Raw genomic sequence first — 21976 nt, forward strand, 5'->3', positions numbered from 1 at the left:
TAACCCTGGAAGTCTAACCCTGGAAGTCTAACCCCTAACCCCGGGAATCTAACCCTAACCCTGGGAGTCTAACCCCTTACCCTGGGAGTCTAACCCCTTACCCTGGGAGTCTAACCCCTAACCCCGGGAATCTAACCCTAACCCAGGGAGTTTAACCCTAACCTTGGGAGTCTAACCCTGGAAGTCTAACCCCTAACCCCGGGAATCTAACCCTAACCCTGGGAGTCTAACCCCTTACCCTGGGAGTCTAACCCCTTACCCTGGGAGTCTAACCCCTTACCCTGGGAGTCTAACCCTAACCCTTGGAGTCCAACCCCTAACCCTGGGATTCTAACCCTAACCTTGGGGGTTTAACCTCTGACACTTGGAGTTCAACCCTAACCCCTAACCCTGGGATTCTAACCCTAACCTTGGGAGTCTAACCTTAAACCTGGTGCTGGGAGTATCTGCAAGCCAGGCTCATGTTTCATGTCTCTTACAGCAAGCTAATTCACCTGGAGGTCGGAACTGAGAAGTGCAAATAACATTCATGTAAAACTGTCTGGATGTTGTCATAGTGTCTGTCACCTGACCTAAAATCATTATCATTAACATGCAATCATTATCATTAACATGCAATTATGTTATCTGATCTACAATCATTATCACTTTATACTGAAGGTGGTTTCAGGCTGTGGTTTCAGGCAGCAGCCACTCCAGTAGACTGCAACAGTCACTCTGTTTGATTACTTTGTATCTGTGTTGTGTCTTTCTCTTGTAGATCTCCCAGGACCAGGTGATGCTGTCTCACAGTCCTCTCAGGATGTTCACGAAGTACCATGAGAAATGTGTTCTGGTGTCAGGACAAGGACCTGTACTGGATATCGCTAACAAGTATCTGTCTAATCACTTCTAACTCTGCTGTTTCACTGTGCCATCATCACCAGATGTATATAGTTACTCAGCCAGTGTGAGTAGCTTCGACATTTAAAACATCAATCAAAGCCTTTAGTCTTTCTTAGAGGGGTAGTTCTATGTTGATCAGTGAGATCACATGGCTGTACAGCTGGTTGTGTTTTGTAACCCTGGTTCATCTGCTCCCCATACATTCAAGGTCTCTGTGATTACTGGGTGACAGCCTGGCAGGTCCAGGGACAGTAATGAGAGCTTATACAATAATAGTGCTCTGATAACTGGGGGGGGGGGGGGGGGGCATTTTAGGTGAAGCCAACAAAATGTTGTGCACCGATGATGATGATAAGAGCAGATGATGTTGTAGTTCAGTTAAAGGTTTGGCCTACTGCTTCAACCTAAACACAGCATTGTCAGCCCATGATCAGACCATTTCTAGCACAGAGAATACCTAACGGTCTTTGATATAGTATAAACTGTGGAAATTCCACTGAGTATACAAAACATTAAGAGTATTCCATGACATAGACTGACCAGGCGAATCCAAGTGAAAGCTATGATCCCTTATTGATGTCAATTGTTAAATCCACTTCAATCAGTGTTAATGAAGGGGAGGAGATAGGAAAAATAAGGACTTTCAAGCCTTGAGACATGGATTGTGTATGTGTGCCATTCAGAGGGTGAATGGGCAAGATAAAACATTTAAGTGCCTTTGAACGGTTTGTGTCAAGAACTGCAAGGTTGCTGAGTTTTTTACATCCATGTGTATCAAGAATGGTCCAGCACCCAAAGGACATCCAGCTGATTTGATACAACTGTGGGAAGCATTGGAGTCAACATGGGTCAGCATCCCTGTGGACTGCTTTCAATACCTTGTAGAGTCCATGCCCCTACGAATTGAGGCTGTTCTGAGGGCAAAAGAGGGTGGGGTACCAGTAAATATTATGAAAGTGTTCCTAATGTTGGGCCCCCGAGTGGCACAGTGGTCTAAGGCACTGCACCTTAGTGCAAGATGCGTCACTACAATCCCTGGTTCGAATCCAGGCTGTATCACATCTGGCCCTGATTGGGAGTCCCATGAAGCGGCGCACAATTGGCCCAGCGTCGTCCGGGGTAGGCTGTCAATGTAAATAAGGATTTGTTTCTTAACTGACTTGCCTACTTAAATAAATGTTTGGTATGTTTTAGTGTTATAGATGTTACCATGTTGATCCTTAACGTTCCTCCAGTCTGGGCTTCCAGAATGTGGTGAGCATCGACATGTTGAGAGAATACTTCCCCCTGCTGGATATGGTGGACCACAACAGACGACCCAAACTACCAGTAGGAACACGCACGCACGCCTGCATGCACAGTGGTGCTTTTGGACAGGAAAAACCATTCATACAACCACATTGGATCATGGTGGCGATATTGTTTGAGCTAGAGTCCTGGAAGATGTTGTGTTTAAAAACATGGGTACATGCACTACAGTTCAATAGTTTGGGTCACTTAGAAATGTCTTTGTTTTCCATGAAAATATACATGAAATTAGTTGCAAAATGAATAGGAAATATAGTCAAGACGTTGACAAGGTTATAAATAATGATTTTTAATTGAAATAATAGTGTCCTTCAAACTTTGCTTTCGTCAAAGAATCCTCCATTTGCAGCAATTACAGCCTTGCAGACCTTTGGCATTCTAGTTGTCAATTTGTTGATGTAATCTGAAGAGATTTCATCCCATGCTTCCTGAAGCACAAGTTGGATTGGCTTGATGGGCACTTCTTACGTACCACACGGTCAAGCTGCTCCCACAACAGCTCAATAGGGTTGAGATCCGGTGACTGTGCTGGCCACTCCATTATAGACAGAATACCAGCTGACTGCTTCTTCCCTAAATACTTCTTGCATAGTTTGGAGCTGTGCTTTGGGTCATTGTCCTGTTGTAGAAGGAAATTGGCTCCAATTAAGCGCTGTCCACAGGGTATGGCATGGAGTTGCAAAATGGAGTGATAGCCTTCCTTCTTCAAGATCACTTTTACCCTTTACTCATCTCCCACTTTATCACCACCAAAGCACCCCCAGACCATCACATTGCCTCCACCTCCACCAGACCATCACATTGCCTCCACCTCCACCAGACCATCACATTGCCTCCACCTCCACCAGACCATCACATTGCCTCCACCTCCACCAGACCATCACATTGCTTCCACCTCCACCAGACCATCACATTGCTTCCACCTCCACCAGACCATCACATTGCCTCCACCAGACCATCACATTGCCTCCACCAGACCATCACATTGCCTCCCTCCACCTCCACCAGACCATCACATTGCCTCCTTCCACCTCCACCAGACCATCACATTGCCTCCACCAGACCATCACATTGCCTCCACCAGACCATCACATTGCCTCCCTCCACCTCCACCAGACCATCACATTGCCTCCTTCCACCTCCACCAGACCATCACATTGCCTCATTCCACCTCCACCAGACCATCACATTGCCTCCACCAGACCATCACATTGTCTCCACCTCCACCAGACCATCACACTGCCTCCACCATGCTTGACAGATGGCATCAAGCACTCCTCCAGCATTTTTATTTTATCTGCGTCTCTCGACGCAGTTCTACTTTGTGATCCGAACACCTCAAATGTAGATTTGTTTGTCCATAATACTTTTTTCCAATCTTCCTCTGTTCAGTGTCTGTGTTCTTTTTCCCATCTTAATCTTTTATTTTTATTGGCCAATCTGGCTTTTTCTTTGCAACTCTGCCTGTACTTGTCCTCTTGCTCAGTTGTGCACCGGTGCCTCCCTCTTTCTATTCTGGTTTGCGCTGTTCTGTGAAGGGAGAGATCTTCAGTTTCTCTCATGGAATAGCCTTCATTTCTCAGAACAAGAATAGACTGACGAGTTTCAGAAGAAAGTACTGGCCATTTTGAGCCTATAATCGAACCCACAGATACTGATGCTCCAGATACTCAGCTAGTCTAAAGAAGGCCAGTTTTATTGCTTCTTTAATCAGGACAACAGTTTTCAGCTGTGCTAACATAATTGCAAAATGGTTTTCTAATGATCAATTAGCCTTTTAAAATGATAAACTTGGATTAGCTAACACAACGTACCATTGGAACACAGGAGTGATGGTTGCTGATAATGGGCCTCTGTACGTCTATGTAGATATTCCATTAAAAATAAGCCGTTTCCAGCTACAATAGTCATTTACAACATTAACAATGTCTACACTGTATTTCTGATCAATTTGATGTTATTTTAATGGACAAAAAATATGATTTTCTTTCAAAAACAAGGACATTTCTAAGTGACCCCAAACTTTTGAACTGTAGCGTACATTTTTTCAACAACAGGTTATGGTCAATAATATCAAAGGCTGCACTGAAATCTAACAGTACAGCTCCCACAATCTTCTTATTATCAATTTCTTTCAACCAATCAGTCATTTGTGTCAGTGCAGTACATATTGTGTGCCTTTCTCTACAAGCGTGCTGAAAGTCTGTTGTTAATTTGTTTATAGAGAAATAGCATTGTATTTGATCAAACACCATTTTTTTCAACAGTTTGCTAAGAGCTGGCAGCAAGCTGATAGGTCTGCTGTTAGAACCAATAAAGGCCACTTTACCACTCTTGGGTTGCAGAATTACTTTTTCTTCCCTCCAGGCCTGAGGACAAAGACTTTCCTCTAGGCTCAGATTAAAGATATGACAGATAGGAGTGGCTATAGAGTCAGCTACCATCCTCAGTAGCTTTCCATCTAAGTTGTTAATGCCAGGATGTTTGTCATTATTGATCGATAACAATCATTTTTCCACCTCTCCCACAGTAACTTTACGAAATTCAAACGCTTTCATTTTGTTTCACGCATGAGTACAATGGCTCACTTCGTTGTTGGGATTTCCTGCCTAAGTTTGCCCACTTTGCCAATTAAGTAATCAATGGTTTCGCGATGAATACTCCATCTGATTTGATGAAAAATTGAGTTGTATGTGTCTTTCTGCTCATAATTTAATTTAAAAGTACTAAAGTAGAGATCTTGGCATCAAAATACAGTTTCTTCTTTTTTTTTTTGTAACATAATTTCTCAAATTGCAATAAGTCAGCCAGTCAAATGTGCAGCCAGACTTATTAGCCACTCCTTTTGCTCCATCTCTTTCAACAATTCCTCATCTAACCATGGATTTTTAACAGGTTTCTTAGCAGGTGCATGTTTATCAATAATTGGAAGAAGCAACTGGATGCTCCTTATTAAATCACATCAGACCAACAAATATTTTGAACATCATTCACGTAAGAGTCACAGCAAAGTATTTTGTATGATCTCTCATACACAATTTTAGTCCCATCTTTTGGAACTTTGGCTTTCCTGCTTTATTGTGATCACTGCATTCAATGGGTACGGATACAGCACACACATCCTTGGGTCGCTCATATTTTCAGTTCGCTGCAGCTAGCAACTGGAATGAGCTGCAACAAAGTGGACAGTTTTATCTCAATCTCTTCATTCAAAGACTCAATCATGGACACTCTTACTGATAGTTGTGCGTGTTATATTATTGTCTCTAGCTTCTTGCCCTTTGTGCTGTTGTCTGTGCCCAATAATCTTGTACCCTGTTTTATGTTGCTACCATGTTGTGCTGCTGCCATGTGGTGTTGCTACCATCAACATTCAGGTCCCCAAGAAAGTAGACTTCTCTGTTTACATCACATACACTATCAAACATTTCACACATATTATTTAGATACTGACTGTTAGCACCTGGTGGCCTGTAGCAGCACCCCAAAAGAAAAGGCGTTAGATGTGCCAGGTGAACCCTTCTACCACAACACTTCAATAACACTTGACATAAGATGTTCTCGAAGCATTACAGGGATATGGCTCTGAATATATATAGCAACACCTCCCCCATAAGCATTTCTGTCTCTTCTATACATGTTATATCCTTGTATTGCTACTGCTGTATCATACAATTAAATATCTAAGTGAGTCAGAAATGGCTAATATATTAATGTTATCTGATGATAGCAATTAATTGATTTCATTAATCTTATTTCTAAGGCTACATATGTTAATATGGGCTATTTTCAGCCCTTTCCTGTTTAGCGTATCAGATATAAACATAATATGGAAAAGAGGAAACAAAGCAAGAGGAAAAAAAGATGCAGTCCATGAATCAGTTGGTGTGTATAAGTGTGTGTGTGCTGCGGGGATGAAGCTACGAACCCATAGGTTCTCTTAACCCTAACATGCTTTTGGGAGGGAGGGTGGAAAATAAGCATTTCATTGTAATACCTGTTGTATTCGGTACTAAACTAAAACACTAAGCTATTTTCTTGTTGTTGTAAGAACTGCTTGTAGAACTATTTTTGTTTGTTTAAAAGATCCTTAAGCTGTGATAGAGAGACAATCAATCAAATGTATTTACAGTGCCTTGCGAAAGTATTCGGCCCCCTTGAACTTTGCTACCTTTTGCCACATTTCAGGCTTCAAACATAAATATATAAAACTGTATTTTTTTGTGAAGAATCAACAACAAGTGGGACACAATCATGAAGTGGAACGACATTTATTGGATATTTCAAACTTTTTGAACAAATCAAAAACTGAAAAATTGGGCGTGCAAAATTATTCAGCCCCCTTAAGTTAATACTTTGTAGCGCCACCTTTTGCTGCGATTACAGCTGTAAGTCGCTTGGGGTATGTCTCTATCAGTTTTGCACATCGAGAGACTGACATTTTTTCCCATTCCTCCTTGCAAAACAGCTCGAGCTCAGTGAGGTTGGATGGAGAACATTTGTGAACAGCAGTTTTCAGTTCTTTCCACAGATTCTCGATTGGATTCAGGTCTGGACTTTGACTTGGCCATTCTAACACCTGGATATGTTTATTTTTGAACCATTCCATTGTAGATTTTGCTTTATGTTTTGGATCATTGTCTTGTTGGAAGACAAATCTCCGTCCCAGTCTCAGGTCTTTTGCAGACTCCATCAGGTTTTCTTCCAGAATGGTCCTGTATTTGGCTCCATCCATCTTCCCATCAATTTTAACCATCTTCCCTGTCCCTGCTGAAGAAAAGCAGGCCCAAACCATGATGCTGCCACCACCATGTTTGACAGTGGGGATGGTGTGTGTTCAGGGTGATGAGCTGTGTTGCTTTTACGCCAAACATAACGTTTTGCATTGTTGCCAAAAAGTTCCATTTTGGTTTCATCTGACCAGAGCACCTTCTTCCACATGTTTGGTGTGTCTCCCAGGTGGCTTGTGGCAAACTTTAAACTACACTTTTTATGGATATCTTTAAGAAATGGCTTTCTTCTTGCCACTCTTCCATAAAGGCCAGATTTGTGCAATATACGACTGATTGTTGTCCTATGGACAGAGTCTCCCACCTCAGCTGTAGATCTCTGCAGTTCATCCAGAGTGATCATGGGCCTCTTGGCTGCATCTCTGATCAGTCTTCTCCTTGTATGAGCTGAAAGTTTAGAGGGACGGCCAGGTCTTGGTAGATTTGCAGTGGTCTGATACTCCTTCCATTTCAATATTATCGCTTGCACAGTGCTCCTTGGGATGTTTAAAGCTTGGGAAATCTTTTTGTATCCAAATCCGGCTTTAAACTTCTTCACAACAGTATCTCGGACCTGCCTGGTGTGTTCCTTGTTCTTCATGATGCTCTCTGCGCTTTTAACGGACCTCTGAGACTATCACAGTGCAGGTGCATTTATACGGAGACTTGATTGACACACAGGTGGATTGTATTTATCATCATTAGTCATTTAGGTCAACATTGGATCATTCAGAGATCCTCACTGAACTTCTGGAGAGAGTTTGCTGCACTGAAAGTAAAGGGGCTGAATAATTTTGCACGCCCAATTTTTCAGTTTTTGATTTGTTAAAAAAGTTTGAAATATCCAATAAATGTCGTTCCACTTCATGATTGTGTCCCACTTGTTGTTGATTCTTCACAAAAAAATACAGTTTTATATATTTATGTTTGAAGCCTGAAATGTGGCAAAAGGTCGCAAAGTTCAAGGGGGCCGAATACTTTCGCAAGGCACTGTATAAAGCCCTTTTTACATCAGCAGATGTCACAAAGTGCTATACAGAAACCCAGCCTAAAACCCCAAACAGCAAGCAATGAAGATGTAGAAGCACGGTGACTAGGAAAAACTCCCTAGAAAGGCAGGAACCCAGGAAGAAACCTAGAGAGAAACCAGGCTCTGAGGGGTGGCCAGTCTGAGGGCTGTGCCGGGTGGAGATTATAAGAGTACATGGCCATTTAAGGCCATATTGTTATTTATGATGTTCAAACAGTACCTCAACAGTACTCCCGCCTGCTTTGGTCTTTGTTATGCCAACAACGTAGGTTACGCTGTCACTTCCAGACAGGGCAGGTTGCATGGATCTAGAAAGCCACAAGTCGGGACAATCTGCAGTCCCAGCCACAATGGCTAACCGCGTCACGGGCTGCGTTCAAGCGCTCAAGAAAACCCAGCTAGCTTAATAGGCAGCTAGCTAGCAGCTAGGCCAAATCATATCAAATTGTATTTGTCACATGCGCAGAATACAACAGATGTAGGTAGACCTTACAATGAAATGCTTACTTACAAGCCCTTAACCAACAATGCAGTTTTAAGAAAATACCTAAAAAAAAAAGTAAGAGATAAGAATAACAAATAATTAACGAGCAGCAGTAAATAACAATAGCTATATACAGGGGGTACCGGTACAGAGTCAATGTGCGGGGGCACTGGGGCCCCCAAACAGCTCCTCAGATCCGGCCTTGGGATCTGTCCTGTACTGAACAGATAGTAACAGTCCCAGCAACTTATGCCAACCACGTCACAGGATCCAAAATCAAAAGGTAGCTAGCTAGAAACCAAACTTTTTCAATAGACTTTCAAAACTTTCCAAAACAACAAACCGAGCTCTCCCTCGTTCCATGTTCAACAAGAAGTGAAGAAGACATTTAAAGTAGTCAACATCATTACAAATGGTCCAAAATAGATCAAAGGACTATTGCATGATCGGTTGATGTTGAGTTGTGATATTTGGCAAGTGTGGTAAGGAGTACAGAAGTAGCTCATCCTAGGGTGATGTGTCCAATTTGTCCAAATGGTGACATTATGATGCGAGTGTGTGTGCGTGTGTGTTTGACTATGTGCATTTACAGTATGTATGTGAAAGTTTTCATAGTGAAACACTATCAAACCTCCTGATGCACCCTTTCAGGTAGTACTAACACTTTTGCCATCATACAACAACTTCTCAACTCACTTCAACATTTACCAACAATGAACAACAGTACCTAGCTTGAACCCTGGCAACACTGCTCGCTGCTTTAATTATTGTGGGGTTTGCAAAGCAAAAGCCCCCACTTAAATCTTCAACATAATTCTCACTTTTTATTGTTATTAATGGGACGTACGAAGCAAACGTCACATTCTAAAACTTTGTTGTACTTCTTTTTCTTCTTCTTCTGCACGCTACTCCTCTTCCACTGCTACAAACACCATTCACACTTTAAAAGGTCTTTCTTTTTGGCCATCTTCATTCACTTTAATGAGGTTAATAATTGTGACGTCATCACTTCCAACTTCCATCCACTGTAAATGCAACAATGCAACTTTTGACATAAATCAGCTACTTTGACAAAAACGTACACAAAGAGTTAAAGGTTGTGACATCTTCCTCTACTTCTCTGCTATTCAAATCTGGAATAATAACAGAATGATCTGGTACCAATCAAACGTTACAGCTGTTTAAGTGACCTCAACATTTTCTGTAACTTTTTCTGAGTGTAGTTATTTGTGTTGAAATATGTGATCTAACACAATCCAAAGTAATAAGGTTGATAGTGTAGTCTATCAAAGTAATCATACCGATTATTTTACAACATTTCAGTTTGACTATATTTAACTCTTGGCTTCAGTAAACTTCTTCAACTACCACAAAAATACATGTAAAGAGTTGAAGCAAGTTCCATCAAATGTTTCATAATGGAAAATTACCATCTAGTTATTGTTAGGTGGGACTTCCAAGCAAAAGTTCATACTTTAAATCTTCGTCTTATTTTTCTGCATGCTACTCCTCTTACACCGTTTAAGCTAGAAACACCATTCAAACTATAAAATAGTGTGTTTGCATACAACTTAATGTTTTTATTTTATTTATACTTTTTAAACTATACATTTTTTGGTCTTTCTTTTTGTCCATCTTCATTCATTTTAATGGAACTTTTTTCAACATTCTAAAGCTCCCCGTTGTGACATCAACGTTTCCAACATTCACTGTAACTTTCAATGTAACTTTTGAAACATCAGATACTTTGACCACTTTGCAATCAACTTAGGCAAAAGGTTAAAGCATATGAAATCTTCCTCTACTTCTCTGCTTTTCAAACCTGAAATAATAACAGAATTATCTGGTACCGATCAAATGCTACAGCTGTTTAAGTAACTGCATCAACAACATTTTCTCTAACTTTTTATAAACAACTTAACATTTGACCACTTACCCAACAAGTTAGACAAAAAGTTAGAGAGTGTGGCATCTTCGTCTACTGCTATGCTATTCAAATGTTTGCAGAACAAAAATATCCGCTACGAATCTAACTATACAGCAGTTTTAGTAAATATATTAACACTTTTTTTCCAACTTGTTCCAAACAACACTCCCCCCAAAAGTCAGCCAGAAACTTAGAGCGTATGGAATCTTCCTCTACTTCTCTGCTTTCCAAATCTGGCTTTGAACAAAAATATCTTCTACCAATAAAAAGTTACAGTTGTTTGTAGGAGTTTAGAGTGATGAAAAAAGAAGCTAGCTAACGTCAGCTCTCTCATAACATGTCATTGAGCAGCTCAAACGAAGTCATTGCTATGGATACCGATGCATTTAAATGGAAAAATGTGCATTAAATAATTCACAAACAATAATTATTGAACTGTTCAAGCTAGGGACACCAAACAAACGTTCACATGTTCAGGCTATGCTAACTTCAAATTCTCAAAAACTTTGATAAACTATAACTATATAAAAATTGCCTAAAATAACCCACTACGAGTAACACTTGAATCATTCAAGCTAGAAACACCAAACCAATTGTCACATGTTCAGGCTATCCTAACATAAAATTCTTTAAAACTTGTATCAACTACAACTATATAAATTAGCATAAAATAACCCACCAACAGTAACTCTTGAACCATTCAAGCAAGAGACACCAGACCAACTTTCACTTGCTCAGGCTATCATATCCTATCAATTAATCAAGCTAACAAGCTTCACAGGCTAGCAAGCACACCACATTTTCTACAGGAAATGTACTTTTCTAGTTATTGGTGAAGAAAAAAAAATCCCATGAGATGAAAATGTCAGGAATGTTCAGATTAGCAACATAATAAAGGTCCAATGGCCACACCCTCTCATGCAATACCATGCAAGACTCAATTTATCTAAATTGAGTCGCTATAATGGGCACATGTTTATCTCTCTTGATCTGTTTGACTCAGAGTGATGCAATTTGTCACACATGCTCAGGGAGGTGAGTCAAGCTAACCTGTAGAAAAGTGTTGAGTTTGGCCGCAGGGTGGCGCTGTTGTGCAGGAAGAAACATTCATGCAAGCTCATTGGTTCATAGTGGCCATGTCGTTTAAAGACGTGCATCCATAAATGCTTGCAGGTATATTTAGGGGTTCAAGCAGCAAAGCTGGTGAAATCCTGTTGTATTTGTTCCACTTCATTATTGTTATTATATTCCTCTTTCTACCATGTTGGTGAAGAAAAAAAAACATTTCCATGAGATGAAAAGGCCCTGGACTGTGCAACTTAACAACATGGTAAAGGCCCTAGGGCCACATCCTCTCACGCAATACCATGGCAATTGGCCACATAGTGGCTCTATAACAAGAGATTGAAAAGTCTAAGTCATGTAATTTAGTTCATAGGTCCCTCCCCTCACAAGGAACAAATTTGCCTCAAGAACCCATAAAGTCCACCTATGCTATGACTGTGTTCTCCCTACGTATGTCATGTTGTGTTACTGTATATTATTGTATATACTGGTAGTTCAGAATATTATATATATTTAGCAGACACTTTTATCCAGTAGCCCAAAATATATTCCTACCACCTGAAGCTGAGGATACCCTACCCATGGTGTATCACCATGTTACCTCTGCTAGAGCAGGATCACATGCACAGCGATGTGAAAGGTCAGGGAGGAGATGGTGATTGAGAGTGACTGTGCCCACATTAGGGTGTATGTACTCTGGTGTCCTAGGGACACTTTAGGGTGTTTGTACTCTGGTTACCTAGGGACACTTTAGGGTGTATGTACTCTGGTGTCCTAGGGACACTTTAGGGTGTATGTACTCTGGTGTCCTAGGGACACTTTAGGGTGTATGTACTCTGGTGTCCTAGGGACACTTTAGGGTGTATGTACTCTGGAGCCCTGAATGTTATTCTTCTCTTGTTGCAGTCTTCACCTATTGTGAATCTCCCTATAGTTCAAGGTAAGAAGCATATTGTTCATATCGTAGTACATTTTCTCCAAATAATGATTCTACATGTAGAATAACCTTTCAGATTTTAAGAAAGTATAAACTCACGATTTAATGATGTTGTTTCTCTTTTTTTCTGGTCGCAGCGGTCATCCTGTTCGGCGAGCCAATCCGATGGGAGACCAACCTGCAGCTGATCATTGATGTGTTGCTGACCAATGGGAGCCTGGGTAACGCCCATGAGATGCGTCACTCCTCCCACCTGCCGCTGCTGGCCTGTAACATGGACCTGATGTGGATGGCCGAGGCCCAGTCTCCACGGTAACAAGTCACTGAGAAAGATTACACTAAGTGATATGGAACATTGGTTGACAAATCAAATCAAATGTATTTATATAGCCCTTTGTACATCAGCTGATATCTCAAAGTGCTGTACAAAACCCCAAACAGCAAGCAATGCAGGTGTAGAAGCACGGTGGCTAGGAAAAACTCCATAAAAAGGCCAAAACCTAGTAAGAAACCTAGAGAGGAACCAGGCTATGTGGGGTGGCCAGTCCTCTTCTGGATGTGCCGGGTGGAGATTATAACAGAACATGGCCAAGATGTTCAAATGTTCATAAATGACCAGCATGGTCCAATAATAATAAGGCAGAACAGTTGAAACTGGAGCAGCAGCACGGCCAGGTGGACTGGGGACAGCAAGGAGTCATCTCAGGTAGTCCTGAGGCATGGTCCTAGGGCTCAGGTCCTCCGAGAGAGAGAAAGAAAGAGAGAAAGAGAGAATTAGAGAGAGCACACTTAAATTCACACAGGACACCGAATAGGACAGGAGAAGTACTCCAGATATAACAAACTGACCCTAGCCCCCGACACATAAACTACTGCAGCATAAATACTGGAGGCTGAGACAGGTGGGGTCAGGAGACACTGTGGACCCATCCGAGGACACCCCCGGACAGGGCCAAACAGGAAGGATATAACATATAACCCCACCCACTTTGCCAAAGCACAGCCCCCACACCACTAGAGGGATATCTTCAACCACCAACTTACCATCCTGAGACAAGGCTGAGTATAGCCCACAAAGATCTCCGCCACGGCACAACCCAAAGGGGGGGGGGGGGTGGGGGGTGGGGGGGTGGGGGGGGGGGGGTGGGGGGGGGGGGGGGGGTGGGGTGCCAACCAAGACAGGATGACCACATCAGTGAATCAACCCACTCAGGTGACGCACCCCTCCCAGGGACGGTATGAGAGAGCCCCAGTAAGCCAGTGACTCAGCCTCTGTAATAGGGTTAGAGGCAGAGAATCCCAGTGGAAAGAGGGGAACCGGCCAGGCAGAGACAGCTCCAGAGCCTTTCCGTAGCACCTTCCCACTCGTGGGCCAGACTACACTCAATCATATGACCCACTGAAGAGATGAGTCTTCAGTAAAGACTTAAAGGTTGAGACCGATTTTGCGTCTCTGACGTTAATAAATACATACAGCATTTAACAAAGTGAAGCTGTTTTTTTTTGGAACAGAAGTCTCATAAGTTATAAAAATGGAGCTCTATAGGAGAAAGCCCTGCCTCCAGCTGTTTGCTTAGAAATTCTAGGGACAATTAGGAGGCCTGCGTCTTGTGACCGTAGCGTACGTGTAGGTATGTACGGCAGGACCAGATCAGAGAGATAGGTAGGCGAAAGCCCATGTAATGCTTTGTAGGTTAGCAGTAAAACCTTGAAATCAGCCCTTGCTTTGACAGGAAGCCAGTGTAGGGAGGCTAGAACTGGAGTAATATGATCCATTTTTTTGGTTCTAGTCAGGATTCTAGCAGCCGTATTTAGCACTAACTGAAGTTTATTTAGTGCTTTATCCGGGTAGCCGGAAAGTAGAGCATTGCAGTAGTCTAACCTAGAAGTGACAAAAGCATGGATTAATTTTTCTGCATCATTTTTGGACAGAAAGTTTCTGATTTTTGCAATGTTACGTAGATGGAAAAAAGCAGTCCTTGAAATGGTCTTGACATGTTCTTCAAAAGAGAGATCAGGGTCCAGAGTAACGCCGTGGTCCTTCACAGTTTTATTTGAGACGACTGTACAACCATTAAGATTAATTGTCAGATTCAACAGAAGATCTCTTTGTTTCTTGGGACCTAGAACAAGCATCTCTGTTTTAAAGTAGAAAGTTTGCAGACATCCACTTCCTTATGTCTGAAACACATGCTTCTAGCGAGGGCAATTTTGGGGCTTCACCATGTTTCATTGAAATGTACAGCTGTGTGTCATCCGCATAGCAGTGAAAGTTAACATTATGTTTTCGAATGACATCCCCAAGAGGTAAAATATATAGTGAAAACAATAGTGGTCCTAAAACGGAACATTGAGGAACACCAAAATTTACAGTTGATTTGTCAGAGGACAAACCATTCACAGAGACAAACAGATATCGTTCCGACAGATAAGATCTAATCCAGGCCAGAACTTGTCCGTGTAGACCAATTTGGGTTTCCAATCTCTCCAAAAGAATGTGGTGATTGATGGTATCAAAAGCAGCACTAAGGTCTAGGAGCACGAGGACAGATGCAGAGCCTCGGTCTGATGCCATTAAAAGGTCATTTACCAACTTCACAAGTGCAGTCTCAGTGCTATGATGGGGTCTAAAACCAGACTGAAGCATTTCGTATACATTGTTTGTCTTCAGAAAGGCAGTGAGTTGCTGCGCAACAGCCTTTTCTAAACATTTTGAGAGGAATGGAAGATTCGATATAGGCCGATAGTTTTTTATATTTTCTGGGTCAAGGTTTGGCTTTTTCAAGAGAGGCTTTATTACTGCCACTTTTAGTGAGTTTGGTACACATCCGGTGGATAGAGAGACGTTTATTATGTTCAACATAGGAGGGCCAAGCACAGGCAGCAGCTCTTTCAGTAGTTTAGTTGGAATAGGGTCCAGTATGCAGCTCGAAGGGTTAGAGGCCATGATTATGTTCATCATTGTGTCAAGAGATATAGTACTAAAACACTTGAGTGTCTCTCTTGATCCTAGGTACTGGCAGAGTTGTGCAGACTCAGGACAACTGAGCTTTGAAGGAATACGCAGATTTAATGAGGAGTCCGTAATTTGCTTTCTAATAATCATGATATTTTCCTCAAAGAAGTTCATGAATTTATCACTGCTAAAGTGAAAGCCATCCTCTCTTGGGGAATGCTGCTTTTTAGTTAGCTTTGCGACAGTATCAAAAAGGAATTTCGGATTGTTCTTATTTTCCTCAATTAAGTTAGAAAAATAGGATGATCGAGCAGCAGTAAGGGCTCTTCGGTACTGTCTTTCCAAGCTAGTCGGAAGACTTCCAGTTTGGTGTGGCGCCATTTCCGTTCCAATTTTCTGGAAGCTTGCTTCAGAGCTTGGGTATTTTCTGTGTACCAGGGAGCTAGTTTCTTATGAGAAATGTTTTTAGTTTTTAGGGGTGCAACTGCATCTAGGGTATTGCGCAAGGTTCAATTGAGTTCCTCAGTTAGGTGGTTAACTGATTTTTGTCCTCTGTCGTCCTTGGGTAGACAGAGGGAATCTGGAAGGACATCAAGGAATCTTTGTGTTGTCTGTGAATTTTTAGCACGACTTTTGATGTTCCTTGGTTGGGGTCTGAGCAGATTATTTGTTGCAATTACAAACATAATAAAATGGTGGTCCGATAGTCCAGGATTATGAGGAAAAACATTAAGATCCACAACATTTATTCCATGGGACAAAACTAGGTCCAAAGTATGACTGTGACAGTGAGTGGGTCCAGAGACATGTTGGACAAAACCCACTGAGTCGATGATGGCTCCGAAAGCCTTTTGGAGTGGGTCTGTGGACTTTTCCATGTGAATATTAAAGTCACCAAAGATTAGAATATTATCTGCTATGACTACAAGGTCCGATAGGAATTCAGGGAACTCAATGAGGAACGCTGTATATGGCCCAGGAGGCCTGTAAACAGTAGCTATAAAAAGTGATTGAGTAGGCTGCATAGATTTCATGACTAGAAGCTCAAAAGACGAAAACGTCATTTTTTTGTTGTTGTAAATTTAAATTTGCTATTGTAAATGTTAGCAACACCTCCACCTTTGCGGGATGCACGAAGGTTGACAAAGGATTTAGTCACACTGTCAGTCATTGTGTGTGTGTGTGCTTGCGTAGGTTTGGCCATGGGATGTTCCTTGTGTGTCTGGAGAACATCTACAGGAAGATAACGGGTCAGGAGCTGAAGTACGAAGCTCTGATGGGGAAACCTTCTGAACTAACATATCACTTCGCTGAGTACCTCATCAGGGAGCAGGCTGCAGAGAGAGGCTGGAGGACACCTATAAGAACACTCTACGCTATCGGGTAATAATCTCATCAGAACACTATACACCATAAGGTTATAACCTACACCCATCAGAGCAGTATACACTATCAGGTTAGAACCTACAACCTTCAGAACACTATACACTATCGGATAATAACCCTAACAGAAGCAAAACACTATCGGGTAATAACCCCATCAGAAGACAAAGCCCTATTGGGTAATAAACCCCATCAGAACACTCGATGCTATCAGGTTAGAACCTACACCCATCAGAACACCATACACAATCAGGCTCGAACCTACATCCATCACAACACAATTGGGTAATAAACATATCAGCACACTATATGATATTGGCTTGGAACCTACACCTATCAAAACACTATGCACTATCACTATTAGAGCCTACACCCATTAGAACACTATACACTATCGGGTAATAGCCCCATCAGAACACAATAAACTATTGGGTAATAGCCCCATCAGAACACACTACACTATCGGGTAATAACCCCATCAGAAGACAAAACCCTATTGGGTAATAAACCCCATCAGAACACAATACACTATTGGGTAATAGCCCCATCAGAAGACTCAACGCTATCAGGTTAGAACCTACACCCATCAGAACACTATACACTATCAGGTTAGAACCTACACCCATCAGAACACTATACACTATCGAGTAATAACCCCATCAGAACCCTCAACGCTATCAGGTTAGAACCTACACCCATCAGAACACAATACACTATTGGGTAATAGCCCCATCAGAACACTAAACACTATCAGGTAATAACCCCATCAAGAACACAATACACTATCAGCTTGGAACCTACACCCATCAGAACACTATACACTATCGAGTAATAACCCCATCAGAACACTCAATGCTATCAGGTTAGAACCTACACCCATCCTAACACTATACGCTATCGGGTAACAGCCCCATCAGAACACAATACACTATCGGGGAACAGCCCCATCAGAACACAATACACTATCAGGTAACAGCCCCATCAGAACACAATACACTATTGGGCAATAACTCCATCAGAACACTCTACGCTATCAGGTTAGAATCTTTACCCATCAGAACACAATCAGGTTCAAACCTACACCCATCAGAACACTATACGCTATCAGTTAATAGCCACATTAGAACATCCTACACTGTCGGGTTAGAACCTACACCCATCAGAACAATAACCACTTTCAGGTAATAGCCCCTTTAGAACACTCTATGCTATCGGGTTAGAACCTACACCTATCAAAACACTATACGTTATCAGGTAAGTACCCTAAACCCATCAGAACACTCTGCACTATCGGGTAACAACCCCATCAGAACACGATACACAATCAGGTTAGAATTTACATTCATCAGAACACTATAGGGATAGAACCTACACCCATCAGAACACTATACACTATCTGGTAAGTACCCTAAACCCATCAGAACACTATTGTCGTGTCTTTACTATCATTAACTGAAGACTTTTAGTTTTTCTCAAAAAATCAAATTTCTGTAATTATTATTACGCGATTAAACTGATTAATCATGTAACTGTAATTAACTAGGAAGTCGGGGCACCAAGGAAAATTTTCCGAATATAACTTTTCAGATATTTTCATATCTGATCAATAGTCTTCTGATTAATTAATTATTTACCTCACGTTAGTCTCATTCCAAACGGCGTGAATTGTTGGTTATCTGCACGAACCCAGTCTTCACTGTGAGTCATCCATACATCAATTGTCTTAAATAATTTATTTACTAACTAAGTAATTCACAGAAATGCATAAACAAACATTAGATGTTTACAAGGAAATGATAATGGAGATTCCCTAGTGGGATAAACCGGCATCGCGGCATGGTGTACAAAAGGGAAGTGGGGGTCGACTGAGATAAGACAACACACAGTTGATAATTATAACAATTGAAATGCTAATCCTTTGCACATGAACGCTCACTCATTCGTAAACAATTGCACTCAATAAATATATTTACACTCAGTGTGTCGTCGGGATCTCTGTTGAAAAGTTTGTTTCTGTTGGAGAGTTTGTCCGCCCTCTCTGTCGTGGTTAGAATGGGTAGTTCAGAGTGACATTCATTCATGTCGTTATGGATAGATGTTTCGGCGGTTGCAGGTCTTCACGTTCGATGATACCGAATTCCTAGCTGCAGACTAGTAATTAATATCAAAGACTTGTTCTTATTCTGTCGGTATCGATAGTCTAAGAGTTTAACCACGTGGGATGGTTAAAAGATTCAGCAGTCTGGTCTCAAACCGTGGCCCTCTGGTTATCGAGGTAAGCTGGTCTGCAACCTTTGTCCTCTCGTAATTGAGAGAAACATGGTCTGTTGAGAAATTCAAGGTGGGGATTTTATTCGGAATTGCAGAAAAGGGCCTGTCCCAGGATGCCCGACCATAACTGTGCTCATGGGCAGTCCTCTGATTTAGTTAAACTCCAAAGGGAATTGGAGTTTCCTTCATTAAACAGTCCAAAATTACATGACACAATTTCACAAACAGTATCATCCTCACTCATTCATCTTATACAACAATTAGATGTAAGCCTCATATCTGAGGCTATTATATAAACAGCGTTATGGTAATGTGGCCGTATTGGCTCCCATGAGTTTCACAAAATCGTACCAAACGGACCAGTTCGTAGCTGGATTCTTCACCAATCTTTTATACCTTCTCCAGAACATAAATGTTGTTCGGTTCTCCAGTTCTGTGAGGTGGAAGAAATTCCTTTGTTCTCTATGAAAATTCACTCTCTCTCTATACTGTGGCCATGAGGAGATAATCTCCTCCAGGAATTTACAACCTCTCTCTGACCACAGCAGCCTGGGTGTAGGACACAGGGAGAAGGGGATGGGGCTTGCTGTACCCAAAGAGGGCAACGTCATGACACTATACACTATCGGGTTAAAACCTACACCCATCAGAACACTATACGCTATCAGGTAACAACCTCATCAGAACACAATACACAATCAGGTTAGGACCTACACCCATCAGAACACTATACACAATCAGGTTAGGACTACACCCATCAGAACACTCTACCCTATCAGGATAGAACCTACACCCATCAGAACACTATACTTCTACACTGTCGGGTAAGGAACCACAGGAGGCAGCAAAACACTACAGCACAAACCGATCTGAGACAGAATTGTGAGAAACCCTACGCTTCACTCTAATTATTGTTCCTTACACATATGTAGTAATGCTGTAAAATATACTGTATTACATGTTACATCTATGCAGTAATTATGTAATGATACTGTATTAACATGTTACACCTATGTAGTAATGCTGTAATGATACTATTGACATGTTACACCTATGTAGTATTGGTGTAATGATACTATTGACATGTTATTAGATACCCTGTTCCCTTCTAACTAGTGTCTAACCTTTATTCCATCTAACAAAGAGACAACCTGATGACAGATATCTATGGAGCCAACCTGTATAACCGCTATCTGGAGGAAAGGGTCCGGACCAGGCAGACTGCTGCCCAAGTAGTGCAGGCCACGGTGGAGGGTACAGGGGGCGGAGGGTCCCCTAAAGCCCTTCTCCAGGACCAGGACATGGAGACGGCCTTGGAGAGCGAGCTGGCCTCCCCCTCCGCCACCTCCTGTAAATCCCTGCTGGTATGTACCGGTATCTATAACCCCCACAGCGAGGTGCCGGCTGATGCCAGCCACAGCATCACCGAGACTGTGTTCCATGGTCACCGGGACTTCCGCTTCGACCCGGCCCTGATGGAACCAGGACACATCGTAGAGGACGTACACAACGCTGTGGAACTCATCTGTCAACAGGAGAACTTTGTCTCTACTAGGCATTGACCTGTAGAATAGCATTAGAGTTGTATAACTTTGTAAGTCCAAAATGACCCTATTCCCTGTGTAGTTCAAAAGATAGGGAATATGGTGCCATTTCATATTTGTATATCACAGAAACAGTTGTCTGAGACCGTAGAAACAGTAGAGTCTGAGACCGTAGAAACAGTAGAGTCTGAGACCGTAGAAACAGTAGAGTCTGAGACCGTAGAAACAGTAGAATCTGAGACCGTAGAAACAGTAGAGTCTGAGACCGTAGAAACAGTAGAGTCTGAGACCGTAGAAACAGTAGTCTGAGACCGTAGAAACAGTAGAGTCTGAGACCGTAGAAACAGTAGAGTCTGAGACTGTAGAAACAGTAGAGTCTGAGACTGTAGAAACAGTAGAGTCTGAGACTGTAGAAACAGTAGAGTCTGAGACTGTAGAAACAGTAGAGTCTGAGACTGTAGAAACAGTAGAGTCTGAGACTATAGAAACAGTAGAGTCTGAGACTGTAGAAACAGTAGAGTCTGAGACTGTAGAAACAGTAGAGTCTGAGACTGTAAAAACAGAAGAGTCTGAGACTGTAGAAACAGTAGAGCCTGAGACTGTAGAAACAGTAGAGTCTGAGACTGTAGAAACAGTAGAAACAGTAGAGTCTGAGACTGCAGAAACAGTAGTCTGAGACTGTAGAAACAGTAGAGTCTGAGACTGTAGAAACAGTAGAAACAGTAGAGTCTGAGACTGTAGAAACAGTAGAAACAGTAGCCTGAGACTGTAGAAACAGTCGAGTCTGAGACTGTAGAAACAGAATAAACAGTAGTCTGAGACTGTAGAAACAGTAGTCTGAGACTGTAGAAACAGTAGAAACAGTAGAGTCTGAGACTGTAGAAAGAGTAGAAACATAGTTCTTGAAATTTTCCAGATTGACTGACCTTCATGTCTTAAAGTAATGATGGACTGTTGTTTCTCTTTGCTTATTTGAGCTGTTCTTGCCATAATGTGGACTTGGGTCTTTTACCAAATAGGGCTATCTTCTTCATACCACCCCTACGTTGTCACAACACAACTGATTGGCTCAAACGCATTAAGAAGGAAAGATATTCCACAAATTAACAAGGCACACATGTTAATTGAAATGTATTCCAGGTGACTACCTCATGAAGCTGGTTGAGAGAATGTCAAGAGTGTGCAAAACTGTCATCAAGTCCAAGGGTGGCTACTTTGAAGAATCTCAAATATAAAATATATTTTGATTTGTTTAACACTTTTTTGGTTACTACATGATTCCATATGTGTTATTTCATAGTTTTTATGTCTTCACTATTATTCTACAATGTAGAAAATAGTAAAAAATTAAGAAAAACCCTGGAGTGAGTAGTTGTGTCCAAACCTTCGACTGGTACTATATTTGATCAGGTTACTT

The 21976-nt window shown here is 41.7% G+C and overlaps 1 protein-coding gene across 1 annotated transcript in view; it reads left to right on the forward strand.

Moving 5' to 3' along the window:
• The window catches only part of zgc:77375 (uncharacterized protein LOC402927 homolog), a 30541-nt gene extending 8961 nt beyond the window's left edge, over positions 1–21580 (forward strand). Inside the window, exons 3-8 of the mRNA XM_036984380.1 lie at positions 761–873; positions 2121–2214; positions 12375–12408; positions 12543–12717; positions 16556–16744; positions 20160–21580. Of these exons, the coding sequence (XP_036840275.1) occupies positions 761–873; positions 2121–2214; positions 12375–12408; positions 12543–12717; positions 16556–16744; positions 20160–20577 (1023 nt within the window). The 3' untranslated portion in view covers positions 20578–21580. The remainder of the gene's footprint in view (positions 1–760; positions 874–2120; positions 2215–12374; positions 12409–12542; positions 12718–16555; positions 16745–20159) is intronic.
• The last annotated feature ends 396 nt before the right edge of the window (positions 21581–21976 follow it).

Source organism: Oncorhynchus mykiss, chromosome 7 (genome assembly GCF_013265735.2).
Source record: "Oncorhynchus mykiss isolate Arlee chromosome 7, USDA_OmykA_1.1, whole genome shotgun sequence".
Lineage (NCBI taxonomy): Eukaryota > Metazoa > Chordata > Actinopteri > Salmoniformes > Salmonidae > Oncorhynchus > Oncorhynchus mykiss.